Raw genomic sequence first — 23,672 nt, 5'->3', positions numbered from 1 at the left:
GACAGAGTGTTTGGTTTCAAATAGACGTATGTCTGGCGAGGTGGCGTTTAAGACTGAGTTGGGAGGGCGACTGTATTGAGCGTGTCTGGTCATACTAATGCGTATGTGTGTTTTGTCAGCGTTGTGTTTGTGTGGGTGTGTGGGTGTGGGGGAATCTGTGAGTAAAGGTCGTAGAAATATTAGTCTTGGGTAAACTTTTTATATTTACTTGGGCGTTGGTTATTAACTAGAAAGTGGCTTGGGGTGACGAGGGTCTAGTGCTGCCGGAAAGAACATGGGTGCCGAGCGTGCTGAGGTGGAAATGTAGTGGGAGGGCATTTGTTTCCCCTGTGTGACAGCTGAGGGCTTGTAGTTGCCAGACAGCCAGTGACAATTTCTCAAGAGTGTTCTAGTTTGTGGTACAGCTTTGATATACCTGCTTTTCAGAGGGATTGGACGACCAGGCAAGGTGAGGCGTAATTTAAGATGGAGCAAACGATTCGTTCCTCGAAGATTATGAGGGAATTCTTATTCTTCCTGCCCAAATCAAGCGCCAGTGGGTCATAACGAAGCCACTGAGTACGTGTCCTGGTTCTGTGTTCATGTCTTCGTTGCAGGGAGTGACTGTCGGGCGTGTGACGTATGCAATGATAACTTAGAGCAGCTGGCGTTGTGTTGGCTGGTATAAACTGGCCGAGCGAGGTGACTGCAGGGGGTGTGGGTTGGCGTCGCATCTGCCGCCGTCGAAAGAGCAACTGAAAACTTCAGAGGAGATGCGGGCGCCCTGTTTTCAGTGAGCCGCTGTTTCCATTTGTGTAATGGGGTGGTGCATGCTTGTTGCTCCTCCTGCTGTGTCAGGGCGTCGTAACGGGATTCTGGGGGGGTCATGTGCGTATGAGAAGACCTCTTTAATCATGTAATGAACGCGTCACATGTTTTTGATTCGAATGTAAAAAAAAAAAATAAAAATCACAAAACTCTCAATGAAACGTATGAAAATACGAACAGAAAACGGAGTCGCCGCGTTGCGCCCGTGCGGTAATGCAACGCATCAAAATTGAAATATATTTCAATTACGTTACCATTTCCGTGCTTCGCCCACACTACCACACGACTCCTGCCGTATCAGAGAACAATTTTCGTTGTTCTACGTTATCTGCCATACAACGTTCATCCGTGATAGAGAGATATCTACGTTACAAACATATCCGTCTGGCTGGGAAATGAAATGTTTCTGCAACTCTCCCTCTTCAATAAATCATTTAATTCTGTCTATAATTTCAATCGGGATAATTCATAACATACAAAACAAAAAGAGAGGCCAGTATGAACAAACTCCTATATCATTCTACAGGCTTTGGAACATCCCTTATCATTTCCACTAATTACTTCCAAATGATTAATCTCAATTGAATATTTACGAAAATGTTGTACAATGATCAAAAATATGAATTACACAAATTAAGTCATTTTCGTCCACATTTTAAAAAGGTCTATCAAAAATAGTTAATATCTACACAATGCATGGGGAATATATACGAATGTATACACACACACACACACACACACACACACACATATTCGCCAATGCCCACGTTAGCGAAGCAGCGTCAAGAACAGAAGACTGAGCCTTACAGGAAAAAAAATATTCCTCACTTGCCCCCCTTCTCAGTTTCCTCTCTTGGAAAAGTAAAAAACGGGAGGGGAGGATTTCCAGCCCCCCGCTCCCTCCCCTTTTAGTCGCCTTCTACGACACGCAGGGAATACGTGGGAAGTATTCTTAATCCGGGATTATATATCCCCAGGGATAATATATATATATGCGTTCGTGAGTATGCCAGATATACAGGCGGGTCGTCATATATCAGCATAGAGTATGCGCGTCAGGTAAGGGTACGTGGCACAACAAGAACACACTGCAGAAGGCCAGGCAATGCCCGCTCCCCTCCTGCAGGATCACGACGCCCCTACGACCTTACCCTCCCGAACCCGACGGCACGACGCAAGGGTATTATGATGATGTCCTCCCGCTGGCCTCTGACACCCCGAGAGACTAGGATCAGGTCCAAAAGGGGACCTGGGGGCGGGGCCACCCTTATCTGGGGTTCGAACCGTTGTGCTCAGGTGGTTTAAGGAAATATGGCACCACAAATCTCACATTATATAATCGAAGACAAAAATATCTCGAAATTACAAAATATCACTTACCTTCAATGTGGCAAAATTATAAAATATCACTTACCTTTCATCTTGCAAAATTTTGAGCATCTTTACATATTTTTCACAACTAAAAATAAACATTTGAAATGTGATACCCATTCGTTAAGACGGGGTCATTCACACCCGTTTTCTTCGGCCCCCAGGCACCACAGAGAATGGGTTTGGAGGGGTAACTACCACAAAAGACGGGGGCGTGGCGGACCACTCACCCCTCTTACTTACCTTGGACTTGTTGTGTACGTGTTGCTGCTGGAAGTCGGAGTCGAACTCGGGTTCGCTGAAGTAGGACTGGTCCTGGTCCCAGGCGCCGCCGCCCTGGCCGTTCACGCCCTCGCCCTCGAACACCCGCAGCACCGACCGATCCCGGATGTCCCTGCAAACCCCAGAGAAAACGGGAAAAATCAAAGACTCGAACGCGGGACTCTTCTCCTCGCTGTTTTTGAATGCACGAAGGACACACTTGGGAGGGAGGGGGGGACGAGCGTTCATAATGAAGGGCTCTGGTTTATACAGTGTATAACTGGGGGGTGAGGGGAGGGGGCATTCCCACTGTGGACATGAATATTGGAAGATCAATTGACTTTATTCATAGTGGCAAATGAAAGGCTGCGGGCTATTCAGTGTGGCTGTGTGCCAAGGCTCTGGACCCGTCCTCACACAGAGGAATATGGAAACAAAAGAGAAAATGAAGAGATGAATTACAAACGGTGAATAATGAAGAGCTGATGAATTTTGGGGGGAGGGGAGGGGGAGATGAATTATACACTGTGAATAATGATGAACTGGTAAATTTTGGGGGGGAATGTGGGGGGGAGGAGAGTTCATGAATGAATAATTGAAGATTTTACATTTCTCAGTGGGACGTCTGAATGAGATGGTTTTCGTCAGTGTGGGTTAAGACAGCTGCAGCCGTCAACACCAGTGGGAAACAGTTCCCATGACCCACACAGAAAATTCCATATTCCTTCAATAATCCCCACTGACGAAAAAACTCAGGTCTCTCATTATTGCCACTGAAGAACCTGCAGTATCCCATAACCCCCAGTGGGGAGCCTCTAGACACCCCTATAATGTACCACTGAAGAACCTATATTTTCCCCATAATTACCACTGAAGAGCCAATATTTTCTCAAATAATTGCCACTGAAGAACCTATATTTTCTCCCATAATTACCACTGAAGAGCCAATATTTTCTCAAATAATTGCCACTGAAGAACCTATATTTTCCCTCATAATTACCACTGAAGAACCTATATTTTCCCTCATAATTACCACTGAAGAACCTATATTTTCCTTCATAATTACCACTGAAGAACCTATATTTTCCCTCATAATTACCACTGAAGAACCTATATTTTCCCTCATAATTACCACTGAAGAACCTATATTTTCCCTCATAATTACCACTGAAGAACCTATATTTTCCCTCATAATTACCACTGAAGAGCTAATATTTTCCCAAATAATTATCAGTGATGAACCTACATTTTTCCTCATAATTACCACTGAAGAAACTATAATATCCCGTAATGCCCACTGAAGAACCTTTATTTTCTCTCTCAATTACCCATGAAAAACGAACGTACAACTGATAACTGCCACTGGGGAGTCTTCAGTCTCCCATAACCCCCAATGAATAACCTATAAAGCCCACTGAAGATCCTGTATTTTTCCCATAATCTCCACTGGAGAACATTCAGTCTCACTTAACACCCACTGAAGAACCTTTAGTCTCCTTCATTCCCCCACTGAAGAACCCTCAGTAAACCATACTCCCCACTGAATAAATCCCAGTCCCTCATGTTCCACACTGGAGATTCCTCTCAGTTCTTCATGTTTCCCACTGAACAAAGCGGGCATCTTCCATGACCACTTTCAAAACTACAGTGTCGCCTACACTGACGATACGCCAGTCCTTCAGTACGAACTGGAATAACCCTGGGTCTTCATACATCATAGAAAGCTCTCTCTCTCTCTCTCTCTCTCTCTCTCTCTCTCTCTCTCTCTCTCTCTCTCTCTCTCTCTCTTTCTATTCGCTTCCCAAACCATCTATCTATCTGTGTACCGATCGATCTATCAATCTATCCATCTGTGCACCGATCAATCTATCAATCTATCCATTTATTTGCTGATAGATAGACAGATAGATGGATAGATAGATAAATAGATAGACTGAGAGAAACCGAGATAAAGACCTGGGTAGTTGGTCTGTCCCCCCCCCCCCCCCCCCACACGTCTAAACTGGTTTACTAAACCAAACACAAACCAATGACTCTATCGCTCCGGGATGAGGTTCGGACAGTGCTAAAACCCTACGAAGTACGTTGCACTTACGGTCGTTATCCCTAGCTAAGTAATGCTGCTGACGGACTAACTGACGTACACTGATACACGGAGATGCGACCGAGGTTTCACATACAGTCCACCACGCTCGCTGGGCCAAGGAGTGGAGAGGAGGCTTCACGTAAGAATGATGTCAAAAAGGCTTCATATACTAAGGAAGCCTCGCTCTGAGGGACCACTAGGCTACACACACTGAAGATGACAGCCCTGTGAGTGACCAAGAGGCTTCACATGCGTAGGAACCCTCTTTGTGAACGGCCACGAGGCTTCACACACTGAAGATGGCAGCCCTGTGAAAGGCTAAGAGGCTTCACATGCGTAGGAACCCTCTTTGTGAGCGGCCACGAGGCTTCACACACTGAAGATGACAGCCCTGTGGGTGGCCAAGAGGCTTCACATGCGAAGGAACCCTCTTTGTGAGCGGCCACGAGGCTTCACACACTGAAGATGACAGCCCTGTGAGTGGCCAAGAGGCTTCACATGCGAAGGAACCCTCTTTGTGAGCGGCCACGAGGCTTCACACACTGAAGATGACAGCCCTGTGAGTGGCCAAGAGGCTTCACATGCGAAGGAACCCTCTTTGTGAGCGGCCACGAGGCTTCACATACTGAAGATGCCAGCCCTGTGAGTGGCCAATAGGCTTCACATGCCATGGAACCCTCTTTGTGAGCGACCATGAGGCTTCACACACCAGAGATGCCAGCCCTGTGAGTGGCCAAGAGGCTTCAAATGCCAAGGAAGCTTCTCTCTAAGTGGCCATGAGGCTTCACATATCAAGGAAGCCTCCCCCTGATTAACCATGAGGTTTCAAGTCCGGATGATGACTGCCCTTTGGTCACAAGAGGCTTCACATGCCAAGGAAGCCTCCCTCCCTCTCTGAGTGGCCAAGAGGCTTCACACCTCAAGGAAGCCTCCCTGTGTACCTCATGTGTACCATACCATACACCCTCATGTGTACCGTACCATACACCCTCATGTGTACCATACCATACACCCTCATGTGTACCGTACCATACACCCTCATGTGTACCATACCATACACCCTCATGTGTACCATACCATACACCCATACACCCTCATGTGTACCATAACATACAACCTCATGTGTACCATACCATACACCCTCATGTGTACCATTACCATGCACCTTCATGTGTACCATAACATACACCCTCATGTATACCATACCATACACCCTCATGTGTACCATACCATGCATCCTCATGTGTATCATACCATACTCCCTTATGTGTGCCACGCCATACACCCTCAATGTGTACCATACCATACACCCTCATGTGTACCATACCATACACCCTCATGTGTACCATACCATACACCCTTATGTGTACCATACCATACACCCTCATGTGTACCATACCATACACCCATCATGTGTACCATACCATACACCCTCATGTGTACCATACCATACACCCTCATGTGTACCATACCATACACCCTCACGTGTACCATACCATACACCCTCATGTGTACCATACCATACACCCTCATGTGTACCATACCATACACCCTCATGTGTACCATACCATACACCCTCATGTGTACCATACCATACACCCTCATGTGTACCATACCATACACCCTCATGTGTACCATACCATACACCCTCATGTGTACCATACCATACACCCTCATGTGTACCATACCATACACCCTCATGTGTATCATACCATACACCCTCATGTGTACCATACCATACACCCTCATGTGTACCATACCATACACCCTCATGTGTACCATACCATACACCCTCATGTGTACCATACCATACACCCTCACGTGTACCATACCATACACCCTCATGTGTACCATACCATACACCCTCATGTGTACCATACCATACACCCTCATGTGTACCATACCATACACCCTCATGTGTACCATTCCATACACCCTCACGTGTACCATACCATACCATACACCCTCATGTGTACCATACCATACACCCTCATGTGTACCATACCATACACCCTCATGTGTACCATACCATACACCCTCATGTGTACCATTCCATACACCCTCACGTGTACCATACCATACCATACACCCTCATGTGTACCATTCCATACACCCTCACGTGTACCATACCATACCATACACCCTCATGTGTACCATACCATACACCCTCATGTGTACCATTCCATACACCCTCACGTGTACCATACCATACCATACACCCTCATGTGTACCATACCATACACCCTCACGTGTACCATACCATACACCCTCATGTGTACCATACCATACACCCATCATGTGTACCATACCATACACCCTCACGTGAACATGTGATTCACACAGCCCTGCTGTGGTTGGCGTCTGGGATCCGCCAGTCTAACAACGGGAGTACCCTAGGTTCGTACCCCGGACACGGTAGGGTGAGGGCAGAGCAGCCGGCTCACAGCCAGCCAAGGTGTTCATCCTCCCCTCACGGGTGGGACTGGTCGATGCACGGGCACCAGGCGTGTAAGCTTTAGTGTGTGTGTGTGTGTGTGTGTGTGTGTGTGTGTGTGTGTGTGTGTGTGTGTGTGTGCGTAAAAATGCATATGTTAAGACATGGGTTATATGGACAGGACAGACGGAGAAACACGAGTGTAAAAATCCAACCCTTCACCCCCTCCCTCTTCCCCCGTAACAAACAAAACAACATCATCACAAACACAGCAACGGTGCAAACAACTACACACAGGAACTCGAAGGTTATAAACAAAAACAAAAAAATTAAGAAAAAAATGTGATAGAAATTCCATTAAAATTTTTCCATTTTTTTTTCTGTAAGGGTGAATGGTCGGTCCTCCCTACTTCCCACTACTAGCAATCCCTTCTACTCTTATGACGCTCCCACAGCGCCCAGGAAGCTGGCCACGTCCAACGGCCGGGACCACAGTCATAATAAGGGCGTTGTGATGTTGCGTGTGCGAGTCCACGCGCAAAGTCCTGGGGCCACTGAGGAGTGAGTCGTCCACGCCTTCCTTAAGGCATCGTGGTGGGCAGCAGCACGGGCCTTGGGGACATGCTGACCCGACGAACTCAGAACGCCCGGTAGTACACGGAGGTGCAAAACACCACGCGATGGTCGACGGATCTGAAAGACTTCGTCGTGGGCAGACACGCGCGACGGTCGAACTCGCCCCCAACGAACATGGCCAAATAGCCATACCGTCTAAGCACCTGGCGTTTTGTAAGGGCTTCGCACTGTAGTCGCCTGCGCCACTTTGCCCCACCCTCCCTCACGTCGAGCCCTTACCGCGCGCAAAAACCCCCCTGCCGCGCGGGGAAAAGACGTGTTCCCTCGACGTGTGTTCCCTCGACGTGTTCCTTCGACGTGTGTTCCCTCGACGTGTGTTCCCTTGACGTGTTCCCTCGACGTGTGTTCCCTCGACGTGTTCTCGGGGTTCATTACGTGGCCGCCACCACACCTGCATCTCATTACACTTTCTCATATTCCAATGAGGCGAAAATTAGTCAAAAGTCTTCAGATGGCTTTGCCTCGACACCTCCCCTCGTCAACATATTTGTGGGGGCCTTTTTTCTTTAGGTATCTTTTATCTCTTAAAAAAAATGATAATTTTATCGGCTCATATTTCTAAAAAGGGAACTTCCATAACTACAAATCTATCAAACGCGTAATATCAATGATACGTTATTAAGCAAATTCAATAACAAGACCTTCATCAAACGGGAGAGCTATTTGCTACTGTTACAGCGGCACTGTAATTACATTACAGGAGACTCAAATCCGCACATACATCACAGGCAGTGAAGGGCTGGTCAGACGTTGTGAGGGCAAGCCATGACAACCCTAGTGGAGGAGGGACGATGCACGAGGCCGACGCCAATTTCAAAAGCCCTCGACTTCTGGATTTGTAAACAAACTGTGGTCTGGCGGGAAGTGGAAGGGTACGGAAGATGTGGAGGGAGAGGCGAGGGTATGGAGACTTGGGACTACAATTACTACTGTTACTGTTCCTGATGCTACTGGCCATGGGAGTGATGTTACTGCTGCTTATGTAAATCCAACCAAGTCGTTTACGTCATCATGTAAATCTAACCAAGTCGTTTACGTCCATCAAAAAAACGGAATGGTCTCAGGGGAGAACCATGCGGAACGCCTCTGGTAACCTCAAATCCATGTCGAGGAAGGTCCCTTGTTCCTCGTCCCCTTCCACTGAGATAGCTTTCTATCCATCGAAGGAAGGATCTGCTGGAATCCTGGACATGAAAGGATTGGGACACTCGAATCCTCCATGATAAAAGATTGGGTTGAAGGATTCTTGGTGGTCAAATCCATGAGATTAACGAATACACATTCACCTCATACCATACCAGACACTCTCATGTGTACCATAACATACACCCTCATGTGACGCACGTACATCTTCGACACCAGCCTCTTGTGGGAGACAGTGTCAAATGCTTTCCGGCAGTGCAGATGCCGACAATCCACCCAGCCTCCTTATTTCAGTCCAAGAGAGCTCACTCTCTCATGGAAATTATCATTCTCTCTCTCTCTCTCTCTCTCCTCTCTCTCTCTCTCTCTCTCTCTCTCTCTCTCTCTCTCTCTTCACCCTGATGCCCCTCACTTAGCCCATTCTTCTCCACAGGAAGTCAACCATTATTAACCACCTCGTCTTCTCGGCTTTACGTACCAAAACTCGTCAGCGAGACGGGGTCTTCAGTTCCGCGCGCTTCCTCTCTCAACCCTTAACCTACGAAGAGAAAGGACTGCGCATCCCTGTGGCTCCTTCCTCTGGCTATAGAGTCTACTTAGGAATCCGTTAAATGGTTTAAGTCCTATTAAATGGGACTCTGGGCGACCTTGAGGCACTAATGAGCTGGCCTGGGAGACTCGGTTGGGCCTAGCCAGCTACTCGTGGATGCCACGTCACACCAGGAACAAGGAACGCAAACCGGGACCTCGGAATAGACGAGGAACTGGCGCGAAAACAAGAAATGGACGTTGGGGGAGAAAAAAAAGTGGAGACGAATTTTGAGCGCAGATAAGAAATACCATTAACATAGAAACAATGAACGTGTCCACAACGAAGAGGAGGAAGAGGAGGAGGAGGAGGAGGAGGAAGAAGAAGAGGAGGACGACGAAGAGGAGGAGGAGAAAAGAGGAGTAGGAGGAGGAGAAAAACTGACAGAAATTCTGACATAATGGAACTTTAGACCAACTGGTGCTTTGGTCGACGAGAAGCGAGGGTGAAGGATGGAGGCGCAACGCATGAACACATTAAGTTCATCATACACGAAGGTATTGACTATGGTCAACACCACCTTGGTGCCAGGCTGCCATCACGAGCAGCTGAGACAAGCAATGAACGAACGAATGATGAGCACAGCCATGAATCTAAGAAATCTATAGAAGTAAAGCGACTCTTACACAAGGTATATATATACATATATATATCCCCATACAAGGTACATATGTATCCATCCCCCCCTCAACCCTTAAACGAAGAAAAAACCTAAAAAAAAAAAAAAAAGAGGGAGTCATTGTATAAAACTTCAGCTGCTGTATTACGAATGTCACGGGGGAGAGGGGGAGACTCTCTCTCTCTCTCTCTCTCTCTCTCTCTCTCTCTCTCTCTCTCTCTCTCTCTCTCTCTCCCAACCCTTCCCCTTTCGTCTGATAACCTATTCATCAATGCCATGGATGTCTGTCGACCTATTATATAACCGCATGGTAAGTCAATACAATCATTCGTTTCTATCCTTTTAACTCCAACGTACCCAAAAAAAAAAGAGAAAAAAGAAATAGTGAGAAAAGATTACCATGTGAACGTGACAGACAGCTGTGCCAATATTTGTTGACATGAAAAACAAGACTCTTGAAGCGATGCGCACACACAGACACAGACACACACCCTCCCTCTCTCTCTCCCCTTGACGTATACCACTCTCATGCCTCCTAGTATCCTTCCCCCCCTGTAGCCCAGGACAAGCCTCCAGGACCCAGGTACCAGCAAGCACTCTTCGTCCGCCTCCTGTCCTTCAAACCAGTATACTCTCGCCTCGCTCATCCCCTGCCAACACATCCGGTACACCAACCTCAAGGAAAAAAAAACGCAAAATGATAGAAAATGAATAAAAAAAACTTCGGAGGGTGGACGAGGTCGCGTGGACTCCCTCGTCCAAACCTCCCCCCTGTCGCACGTGCAACGCGCCCACAAGAAAACCCTTTTTCGTCGGATGAAACGAACGAGCGGATTGGTTAGTCCCGTAAGGCACGATCCCCGTTATCCAATCACGTCTCTCTCTCTCTCTCTCACTCTCTCTCTCTCTCTCTCTCTCTCTCTCTCTCTCTCTCTCTCTCTCTCTCTCCCCACAGGGGGGACCCGCCCCTCGAACTTCCATCTCTCCGAGGCCACGAGCCCCGCTACCCCCACACTGCTCCTCACTGCGTCTGTCTGTGGTCGTCCCCTTGCATGTATGTCCCCGACGCCCCGCCGCGCGTGTTTCTTCTGACGCACCATTCAACAGTGGCCCGAGTCCCTGTCTTTGGTGACGCCCGTTCATTCTCGTCTGACGTCAGTTGTCTCGCTGGAAACCAGTTTCCAGTCTTGATGATCCTTGTGTCTTCCAGGACGCCAAGCTTCTTTCCACTTTAGGGGAAGGCACTTCTACATGACTCGGTGCTGTTCCCCTACGTGTATGATGATATCATTAATCTTCTCCCCTTTTTCCTTCCTGGACTGTAAAGAGTTTCCAGACCTTCCAAAACCTCTCGTGGTACCTCGTATTTTCCAGAACTCCTATGTTCTAGAACTCGTACGTTCCAGGTCTCGTGTGTTCCAGATCTCGTACGTTCCAGGTCTCGTGTGTTCCAGATCTCGTACGTTCCAGACCTCGTGTGATACAGATCTCGTACGTTCCAGAACTCGTTCGTTCCAGATCTCGTACGTTCCAGAACTCGTTCGTTCCAGATCTCGTACGTTCCAGGTCTTGTATGTTCCAGATTTCGTGCGTTCCAGATCTCGTACGTTCCAGATCTCGTACGCTCCAGATCTCGTACGTTTCAGAACTCGTATGTTCCAGATCTCGTACGTTCCAGATCTCGTACGTTTCAGATCTCGTACGTTCCAGAACTCGTAAGTTCCAGGTCTCGTACGTTTCAGAACTCGTGCGTTCCAGATCTCGTACGTTCCAAATCTCGTACGTTCCAGGCCTCGTACGTTCCAGATCTCTTACATTCCAGAACTCGTACTTTACGGATCTCGTATGTTCCAGATCTTGTCGTTCCAGAACTCGTAAGTTCCAGGTCTCGTACATTCCAGAACTAGTGTACGTTCCAGATCTCGTGCGTTTCAGATCTCGTATGTTCCAGATCTCGTACGTTCCAGAACTCGTACGTTCCAGATCTCGTACGTTCCAGATCTACAGTTCTTCTTGTCAGGCGTGTCTTACACAACCCCCTTTCTGCCCATCTGTTTCTGTGGTGACCATCCAACACCACGGCAGTGCTGCCCTTTTGCTGACCTCCACACTGAACGCCTCCCCTAAACCTGCTGTCCGTCTCTTGTTGTGGAGGTTCTCATCATCATACCTCCCATCACTCGGCCCTGAGAGTATAATTTCGCTAACGCCTTCCTGGAATTCTTGTTTTCCATATATAGTGACTCCCGGATCTCTTGACGTCTCTCTCCATTCCATTTCCTGCTTTGGCCCTCTGGAGGTTAACACCGCCACACACACACACACACACACACACACACACACACACACACACAACACACACACCTGGCTCTTATCTGGGCAGTTCCTCCTGCACCCCTTGGAAATAACCAACCACTCTCCCCCCCCCCCACCCCCATAGTTAACTGGACAGCGTCGTCTCCTAGTTACCCCTGTCAGTGAGCCACCCCATGTTACGTGGGTGGTACGTAACCCAAACCCCATGTGACCTGGAGAGCGTCTCCTACAACACCCCCTCTCTCTCTCTCTAAGTAACCCAACCCCATGTGACCTGGTCACATGATGGTCTCCTGACGAAATTTCAGAGACCATCACGTCTCTTACCACATCACACAACGCAAGCTCTAGGCTGGAGAGAGAAAAAATATATATATATGGGTCACGAAGACCATTGGTCCTTCAAGAGAAAATGGGTCGCGAAGAACACTGGTCCTTCAAGAGAATATGGGTCAAGAAGACCATTAGTCCTTCAAGAGAAAATGGGTCACGAAGAACACTGGTCCTTCAAGAGAAAATGGGCCACGAAGACCATTGGTCCTTCAAGAAAAATAAATATGGGTCACGAAGACCACTGGGTCTTCAAGAAACCCTCATGAGACAAAGTTACAGACCTCCTCTCCCTCCCTCCGCCCACACCCACTCAGTGACAGCCAGGATGTCACAAATGACACCACCTCGCGCCACACTGACCCCTGGCTGACCTGACCACGACAACCGGGCTCTTGTCATACGCTTGAAAACACGTATGGGACCAACGCAGCCACTGGACCCCTTACCCTTAGACTTCATTTTTCTTTTCATTTTTCCTTTTTTTTTCTTTTTTTTGGGGGGGTGGAAGGGGAGTGGGTGCAACACAGAATATCAAATTGCATGACCTGGGGTCAAATCTGAAGCGAGTGGGTCAAACTACCTGGTGCTCTAGGCGGAAAGGGGCACGAGGGGAGAGAGGAGGGAAGAGGGGGAGGGGAGGGGAGAGGGGAGTCGTCGAGGTTGGAGGCATACAACACAGAGAGGGAGTGTAGTGTAGTGATGGTGATGATGGTGGCTTATTACATGGAGGAGCTGAGGACGGATAGGCCAAGGGGTGATAGATAGATAGATAGATAGATAGATAGATAGATAGATAGAGAGAGAGAGAGAGAGAGAGAGAGAGAGAGAGAGAGAGAGAGAGAGAGAGAGAGAGAGAGAGAGAGAGAGTCTTTGGTTTTTGTTTACACCACCACAAGAACGTCAGGCCTGAAAGAGCTGGGGTGGTGTGGTGGGGGAGCAGTTTCATACTGACCAACACAGAATAATGGAAACCTTCAATAAAATAGACACACACACACACACACACACACACACACACACTCACACACACACACACACACACACACACACACACACACACACTCACACACACACACACACAGACACACACACACACACACACATCAACATGGTTGGTGGTTAAGAGGAGGCGACCGACGAGCGCCAACCAGCGGTAAGAACATTGTTATCTTTACCGTATCTTATCTCAGTTATCTTTACCGTATCTTATCTCGGTTATCTTTACCGTATCTTATCTCGGTTATCTTTACCGTATCTTATCTCGGTTATCTTTACCGTATCTTATCTCGGTTATCTTTACCATATCTCAGTTATTTTTACCATATCTTATCTGTTACCTTTACTGTATCTGTTAACTTTACCATATCTTATCACAGTTATCTTTACCGTATCTTAGCTATTTTTACCATATCTTATCAATTATCTTTACCATGTATTATCAATTATCTTTATCGTATCTTATTAGTCATCTTTACCATATCTTATCAGTTTTCTTTACCGTATCTTATCACATTTATCTTTACCATATCTTGTTATCTACCATATCTTCTATTATCTTTGTGAGTTATCTTTACCGTATCTTATCTGTTATCTTTATCGATTCTTATCAGTTATCTTTACCATAACTTGTTAGCTTATCATATTTCATGTTATCTTTATCATATCAGTTATCTTTACCGTGTCTTAATTCAGTTATCTTTATCGTATCTTATCATAGTTATCTTTACCGTATCTTATCTGTTATCTTTATCATATCTTATCAGTTATCTTTACCGTATATCTCAGTTATCTTTACTATCTCATCACAGTTATCTTTACCATATCACAGTTATCTTTATTGTATCACAGTTATCTTTATCATATCTTCTCAGTTATCTTTACCCTAACTTATCAACTTTATCTTTACCGTATCTTATTTCATTTATCTTTACCGTATCTTATTACAGTTATCTTTACCATATCTTATTTCATGTATCTTTACCGTATCTTATTTCATTTATCTTTACCGTATCTTATTTCATTTATCTTTACCGTATCTTATTTCATTTATCTTTACCGCATCTTAATACAGTTATCTTTGCCGTATCTTATTTCATGTATCTTTACCGTATCTTATTACATGTATCATTACCGTATCTTATTACAGTTATCTTTACCGTATCATAGTTATCTTTACCATATCTTATCACAGTTATCTTTATCGACTATCATTTATCTAGTATTCTTTTTTCTCTTGATAAAGTCTACCATTCTGACAAGCAAACACCATTTTCTTTTAGAGGCTACAGAAAACGGCGAGCGTGGAACATCACCTTCCCAAAAGACACCAAAAACACGAAGTGAGGAACCACAGCACTGGGGGGGGGCGTTTCGGGGGGGGAGAGGGGTTTGCGTGGGGGGGGGGTGGCGTTTCGGGGGGGGGGGGGGGAAAGGTAGGAACACATGTAACCCTTCGAGAAAAATGGTCGTTTAACCCTCTTGGGTTAAGATGGCCCGTATGGGAGGGGGGGGGAAGAAGAGGTCAGGTCGCAGGTCAGGTCATCATCATTAACCCAAGGGTCGTCCCGTTCGTGCTCGGGTGGGGGGGGGGTTAGGGGGGGGGGGGTGGGGGCAGGGGGGTCGTCGTACCGTGGTGCTTGATCAAAGGGCGTATCACACACTGCGTGACACTAGAACACATAAAGACTGGGGAGAGAGAGAGAGAGAGAGAGAGAGAGAGAGAGAGAGAGAGAGAGAGAGAGAGAGAGAGAGAGAGAAACAAATTCTTTTTTCCCTAAGAAGCCTGGACAGACCTAGGGGGGGAAAAAAGTGAGTAACTTTCTAAGTGCACTAAGGCGTGTGTGCCATCTAGATTCTCAAGGGAGAGAGACAGAGAGAAAAAATAAACAATTAACCAATAAATTCAGGCAGAGTTAATGAGGACGAGATGATATATATATATATATATATATATATATATATATATATATATATATATATATATATATATATATATATATATATTGGAAAGGATCACAATTTTGCGCGTGATCAAGATATTCCTATGAGTCCACGGGGAAAATGAAACACGAAAAGTTCCCAAGTGCACTTTCGTGTAATAATCACATCATCAGGGAAGACACGAGAGAGAAATATAACAGTCAGTTGATATACATCGAAGAGACGAAGCTAGGACGCCATTTGGTAAACATGTGATTGTCCATACCAAGTGGCGTCCTAGCTTCGTCTCTTCGATGTATATCAACTGACTTATATTTCTCTCTTCTGTCTCCCCTGATGATGTGATTATTACACGAAAGTGCACTTGAGAACTTTTCGTGTTTCATTTTCCCCGTGGACTCATAGGAATATATATATATATATATATATATATATATATATATATATATATATATATATATATATATATATATATATATATCAGGTTAATGAAGGGAGATTATACAAGGGTTAAAGTTTGGTCAGTGGAGACCAAAGGATATTTAGGTCATTTTTAGGGGGTAAAAGAAATATTTAACAGCAGGACGTGTTTAAGGAAATGTTCAGAGGAACAAGGATACGTTGAGGGAGACTAAAGGTGATGATTTAGGGAGGGGGAAAGATACATCTAAAGGGGGACTTATCGGAGATTTTCAAGGGCGCAAGGACACGTTTAAGGGAGACTTAAAAGGGGTTGTTCAAGGGCACAAGGATACGTTAAAGGGAGACTTTAAGGGGGATGCTCAAAGGAACAAAGGACACGTTTAGGTAGACTTAAGGGAGATTTGTGTCTTCAAGGACACAAGGACACGTTTAAGGAAGACTTAAGGGGATGTTCAAAGGAACAAAGGATACGTTTAAGGGAGACTTTAAGGGGAATGTTCAAAGGAACAAAGGATACGTTTAAGGGAGACTTAAAGGGAAATGTTCAGAGGAACAAAGGATACGTTTAAGAAAGACTACGGCCACGGATGCTTCAGGATAAAAAGGAACACCTTTCTCCTTTAGGGTGGTGACTAAAAGGGAGGGGAAGGGAAGAAAACGAGGGGCAGGAGGAGGAGGAAGAGGAGGAAGGATACTCAAGGAAGAGTGAGGACATAAAAAAAAAAAGGAGGGAAATATCTATGGGGTTGGGAAGAAAACGAGGGGCAGGAGGAGGAGGAGGAGGAGGAGGAAGGATACTCAAGGAAGAGTGAGGACATATGAAAAAAAAATAGAGGAGGGAAATATCTATGGGTTTGGTTGGAGGGAGGTTGTTAAAGCAGGAGGCATCATGCTACTGAAGGCAATTACTAACCTCTCTAAGCGCCGGCTGTGGTGAGAGGAAGAGGATGACATATTTAGTGTGAATGTGAGAGAGGCATATATATATAAGGTCTATATATCTATATATAGATATGATGATGATATATATATTATATTCTATAGCGAGAGAGAGAGAGACACACACACACAGACACACACACACGCATCACTGCAGAGGACTTTTGATCTCTCTCTCTCTATATATATGAGGTGACATATTCTATTTCAGAAGATAAAAGCACATTTTGAAAATGGAAAATGATTAGGACATCCTATTATTTGAAAAAAAAAAATAGGGTAGAGCATATGGGGCATATCTATCTATCTATCTTTGCAGGTGAGGTATACTGTCATATCTTGAACACACTTTTATAAGTTTTAAAGTTTGGTACATCTGCACGGGAAACTTTAAGTAACAAAGGACAGATATGGCGATATGACGAACAGTATATCGAACAAGCGGCAGTATACATGATGGGGTATGATGTGGGTATACCTGCTGACGTGAGAGTATGATGTGGGTATACCAACTGACGTGGGGGTATGATGTGGGTATACCTGCTGACGTGGGGGTATGATATGGGTATACCAGCTGACGTGGGGGTATGATGTGGGTATACCAGCTGACGTGGGGTAAGATGTGGGTATATCTCCTGACGTAAGGTTTGGTGTGGGTATACCTGCTGACGTGGGGGTATGATGTGGGTATACCTGCTGGCGTGGGGTATGATGTGGGTATATCTGCTGACGTGGAGGTATGATATGGGTATACCAGCTGACGTGGGGGTATGATGTGGGTATACCAGCTGGCGTGGGGTATGATGTGGGTATATTTGCTGACGTGGGGGTATGATATGGGTATACCAGCTGACGTGGGGGTATGATGTGGGTATACCTGATGACGTAGGGGTATGATGTGGGTATACCAGCTGACGTGGGGTATGATGTGGGTATACCTGCTAACGCGGGGGTATAATGTGGGTATACCAGCTGACGTATGGTATGATATAGGTGTACTTGCTTACGCGGAGTATGATGTGGGGTATGATCAAAGTATACTTGCTGAGATGAGATGTGATCTGAATATGCTTGCTGAGGTAAGATGTAAACTCAATATACTGATGATAAAATATTTATTTACTTTTGTATATATATATATATATATATATATATATATATATATATATATATATATATATATATATACACCCTATTCTTAGTCAGGTACCCATTTTATCGACCAACCCCTCAGGGGTGGATGAACAGCTAGATTGACTGTAGGCCCACCGCCGCAACCAGGATTCGAACCTATGCTCATCCGCTTCACCCGTACAGGATAACTGCCACTGGGGTGATGTTATAGCTGCTATAACTATAGCACGTCTGGTTTAATTCCACCGACCGTATATAATCATCGGTAAGTTCAGTATGATTCTATAACCAAGCGTATTATAGGAGCATCCACTCTGATTCCACAGACAGTCTATAATTTGCAAGTCTGCTATCATTCTATCACCGGAATATGACTGAAAAGTCTTCTATACTTCTATAGCCATCATATTTTTGGAGCGCCACCATTCATCTATAGCCAGTCTATTATGGGAACGTCTGCTATACACCTATAACCAGTCTATTATGAGAACACCCGCTATACACCTATAACCAGTCTATTATGGGAACTTCCGCTATACACCTATAACCAGTCTATTATGGGAACTTCCGCTATACAATGGAACATTTCACTGCCGAACGCATCAACTGAAGCCTCACCAAACAAACGAAAAAAAAACCAAGAGTTCTAACTGAACACAAAGCCCCAAAATGAACGCAAAGCTTGACTGAACGCACCAAAGAGAACACACACACACACAAAAACTTCAGAGTGAGTGAGTGAGTGCAACGCTTCCAAGTCAAGATCATAGCTCTAGCGTGAGAGGAGAAAGCTTAAGCGTGACCACGAAGTTTCTCACTGAACAACGGTGCGTCAAAGTAAACGCGCCCCCCCCCCCACCCAGGTACATAATCAATACCTTAAAACGTTCCAGTATGCAAGTGGACGCAATATGTAGGAGGATGCAATATGTAGGAGGACGCAATATGTAAGAGGACGCAACATGCAAGAGGACGCAATATGTAGGTGGACGCAATATGTAGGAGGACGCAATATGTGGGAGGACGCAATATGTAGGAGGACGCAATATGTAGGAGGACGCAATATGTAGGAGGACGCAATATGCAGGACGACGCAATTTGTAGGTGGACGCACAATGTAGGTGGACGCAATATGTAGGTGGACGCAATATGTAGGAGGACGCAATATGTAGGAGGACGCAATGTGTAGGAGGACGCAATATGTAAGAGGACGACTGTGCGTCACTGCTGTCGGTGTAGTGAGCGTGCAAGAACAGCACCGTCAAACGTTTCATTCTCAATCAAAAAAAAAAAAAGAAAAACCGCTGATGACGTGTGTTGAATATGAGGGGCGTTTTGTTGTCCCGCGTTGTAAAGGGACAGGTTCCGCTGGTCTTGTTAAGCCCAATGTGTGTGTGTGTGTGTGTGTGTGTGATTAACCATCCACAAATGATAATCCTCATTCAGACGAGAGACGACTTTTGATTCGCGCGATGAGCCCTGACGTCACTGACCCTCACACTACGTCAGTCGGCCCCTGACGTCATCGGAGGCGAACCAATCACAAGCAGTAGGGGGATATGGAGTAAGTGTCTGACGTCACGGCAGAGGGAACCAATCAGGACTCCTCATGCAGGCGTTCACGACCCAATAAGGGTTTGATGACGCAACTAATGAACGAATCAAAGACTTGTATAGTTAACTGCTGTCTAATGACGCCCGCCGTTAACAACCATTGAACCAGACAGGTTGGAGTGAACTACCTCATTTCACCGGTCATCTCACGGTGGTTCACCTCTCCACTCCGCAGGCGAGGGTTCGAATCCCTGGCCAGGTCATCAGTTTCATGGGTCGTAGCGTCGTGCTCAAGGGTCGTACCATCATGTTCAAGGGGTCGTACCGTCGTGCTCAAGAGGTCGTACCATCGTGCTCAAGGGATCGTACCGTCGTGCCCAAGGGGTCGTACCGTCGTGCTCAAGGGTCGTGCCATCATGTTCAACGGGTCGTACCGTCGTGCTCAAGGGATCGCACCGTCGTGCTCAAGGGATCGTACCGTCATGCTCAAGGGTCGTGCCATCATGTTCAAAGGGTCGTACCGTCGTGCTCAAGGGGTCGTACCGTCGTGCTCAAGGGATCGTACAGTCGTGCTCAAGGGTCGTACCGTCGTGCTCAAGGGTCGTGCCATCATGTTCAAAGGGTCGTACCGTCGTGCTCAAGGGGTCGTACCGTTGTGCTCATGGGGTCGTGCCGTCGTGCTCAAGGGGTTGTACAGTCATGATCAAGGGGGGGGGGGGGCGGTTAAGTTATAGTTCAATTCAAGAATTAATTACAGGTAGAAAACCAAGTGCCACATGAGCCATCATGCATGGGAAGACGCCCCATACACCAGGGACCCACGATGAAGCCCCTCCTACAGGAGGAAGACACGGCGCCCCCCAGGGTGGTGATGGAGCGAGGATGAGGATGGAGTGAGGGTGGTGATGGAGCGAGGACGAGGACGATGTGAGGGTGGTCATGGTGGACGTGGCGAGGACGGTGTGAGGGTGGTGATGGTGGACTTGGCGAGGACGGTGTGAGGGTGGTCATGGTGGACGTGGCGAGGACGGTGTGGAGTGAGGCAGATGTGGCGGAGTGAGGGTGGTGAGGTAGCCAGCCAGTGTGGCGGTGGAGTGAGGGGTGGAGACGGAACACACAAACACAGTCATGGAACACTACTCAAACATTAGCCACAGACGGCCATGAAAACCCAATATACAACAATCCGGCAGCAACAACTGCTCTCCTACCCTTCACTTCCACTGCCACTCAAAATCCAATTACGACAAAGGGTTGGAAGTGCCCTGGCAGCGGACCCAAACCTACCCCCCACACACAAAACAGTTCAGTTCAACTGCAGTCCAAGTACTCACATATATATACATCTATCTTCAATAGTTACTCCTGGCGACGTCAAATCCTAGACACATGGCGACGTAGAACCCATCCATATACCATCGTCTCACTCCTTTCCTCTTATCGCCGTATGTCATCACCACGTTGAGCCGCCGTCAGTCTCTCAAAAAACTCTTCGAATGAAACTGATCCACAACAGTCAACCAGGCTGACCCACTTCCATCCTAGCATCGTGACTTTAAACCAAATCACAACACAAGGACTTTGCACGACACATCCTGGATGGCTTCAACTGGCCTTAAAATCTCCATCCCCGCACAGCACAAGGCGGGTAGCAACAAGATATCAACAAAACACTCTACGCCTTCCACACACACCCACACACACGGTTCGTGGAACCAACCTACACAGGAATGACGAATATGGTTAACAACTTCGCTGCTGCACAAAGGCCAGCATAATTCAGAGCCGCTCCTCCTCTCAAAGCCACAAACCATACAATGGGCTATACCAAGAAGCACTTCTTGCTCCTCGCTTCTCCCACTCTCTTCCCACACGACTCTCCGTCATGTGCAAACCACACTGTGCAACGTCCTCTCATACGCATACGATCTCACAATCACATCACCTCACGCAACAGCAATCATGCAACACTTTATCCAAAAATTCAACACTCTGGCTCGCACAAAACTACCGTCAGTATCCCTTTAAGCAATCCACCATCACCCTCTTCAATCCCATACAGACATGTATCCAACCTGCACCATCCTACGACCCGTTTATGACCAACGGAACTCCACCCATACTGGGTGTCCCCATATCACAAGCACACACACACACACACACACACACACACACACACACACTACACACCCTCAGAACACTTACCGGCACCAGCTATGAGAAGGAAAAAGAACCCATGAGTCTCCTTCGCGAGCACTTCATCCGCTCCAACCTAACCTACGCCTGGTCATTCACCCTGTCATAGCAAACATACCAAGACGGCAAACCACACGAAGCAAGACTCTCAAAACACCCATCGTTTGAATGGGGACTATAAACATTCTACACCTAAACTACAACATACTACCTCCAATGCAGTCTCACTTTCAATATGCTCAGTACATTTCATTTTTTGCAACAGCACTACACTCCTCCCACCCCAAAGTCAACCACCGATCCTATGCAGAAACATAAACTGACCCCTTTCTTCACACTGCAGTATGCTATACTTACATATCCACCTTCCCTCAACAAACACGACGCTCACAAAACACACATAAATAGTAATGACTCAACATGCATCACATAACCACTCTTCCAGCCTAGTCTTAAACTCTTAGTCCATAAGAGTTAAGCCAATCTGAAACTACACTTCCCAGACATGTACGAGTTACACTTTCTCGTCTGTATTTTGGACACCATCCATACCTAACACTGACTCAGCAAGTCACAAGACCTTTCGTGTCCACGATGCAGCTCCCATCTTCAAGACACTGAAGACCTGGTGCTCACTTGTGCTACACACACAGACACACACACACACACACACACACACACCACTTCTTAAACTGAATGTGGCGGAAACCCTGTGGAAAAGGATCCTGGGACAAGAAAGTGAGTAAAATAAGTCCCACAATTTCAAAATATGTTACAGCACTGAAAATGTTTACAGATGACAGGCGACGACGGTAGAAGACACTGATGACAGCGTTACTGTGTCACTGTCAAGACAGTGAACAAGAGAAATACTTCGTTTGGCAGAACGAGGGTGGGTCCAGCAGCACCGGCAGCATCGCCAACACAGGAGTGACCACTACGGAAACGAAGGGTTTGATGCGGTGCGCATGCGCGGCGGACGTGGATGGTGTGAGTTATGGAGAGCAATACGCGGCAGTGGCCTGGGTTGACTGACACTTCCTCACTTAAGTTAAGGCAGATCAGTAGCGACGTAGTCCCTGCGTCGCTCCAGAGCCCCTCGTGCCATCAGCCATATCCCACGTTGGGGCTTCTGGTTTGGACAACACTGGTCTTTCCAACATGGCGTGAGGGGGGGCCTGGTACCTCGCGCAGCCTCACTCCCACTGGAACTCCTCCTCCCTCCTTCCTCGTCTGCAGTCATAACTCCCATGCCAAGCCACACACCCCCTTCTACAGGCATTTCAGCACGTTCGGTGTGCCCTGCGCGTCTTATAAGCCATGCAGCGCCGCCAGTTCAGCCAGGACAGCACATACAGTTACACCGTACAAGGTCATACGAGTTATTTCGAACGCCCATGGTTGTATTTCTAGGTGTATATTTTCGACCGGTGGTTATAAATTGACGCTGACGGCCTTAATGACCCTGCTATGTGTCAGGCCTAGAGCCAATATAACCGACCCCCCTCCTCCCTCCTGCAGCTAAGTCACGAGGCCACAGCGCAACCGCGAAACTTGGGCAACGCCTGAACAAAACCTCGGCCACACCTCCTGCAGTACAATGACGAGGACCTTCGTAACGCTGAAGCACAATCATGAGACCCTCGAGAACGTCTCGGCACAACCACGAGACCTCGACAACGCCTTTGCTCATCCACAAGACCTCGAGAACGTCCCATCACAACTAAGGGACCTCGAGAACGCCTTAGCACGATCATGAGACTTCGACAACACCTAAGCACAACCACACGGCGGGGACTTCGGCAACGCCTCCTGCAACACAACCACGGAACGTCTGCAACGCCTAATCCGTTCCGCATCTCAACTCGCAGGCCACGGGCAACGCCTCCTC

General features: G+C 46.9%; 1 protein-coding gene across 1 annotated transcript in view; it reads right to left on the bottom strand.

Annotated features, from left to right (window-relative positions):
* The window catches only part of LOC139751828 (uncharacterized), a 1,080,599-nt gene that overhangs the window by 720,045 nt on the left and 336,882 nt on the right, over window positions 1-23,672 (bottom strand). Inside the window, 2 exon segments of the mRNA XM_071667449.1 lie at window positions 2,422-2,572; window positions 16,872-16,886. Coding sequence (XP_071523550.1) covers window positions 2,422-2,572; window positions 16,872-16,886 — 166 coding nt within the window.

Source organism: Panulirus ornatus, chromosome 12 (genome assembly GCF_036320965.1).
Source record: "Panulirus ornatus isolate Po-2019 chromosome 12, ASM3632096v1, whole genome shotgun sequence".
NCBI classification, from domain to species: domain Eukaryota; kingdom Metazoa; phylum Arthropoda; class Malacostraca; order Decapoda; family Palinuridae; genus Panulirus; species Panulirus ornatus.
The sequence above is the reverse complement of the archived record's forward strand: the minus strand, read 5'-3'. Positions and strand labels throughout refer to the sequence as shown.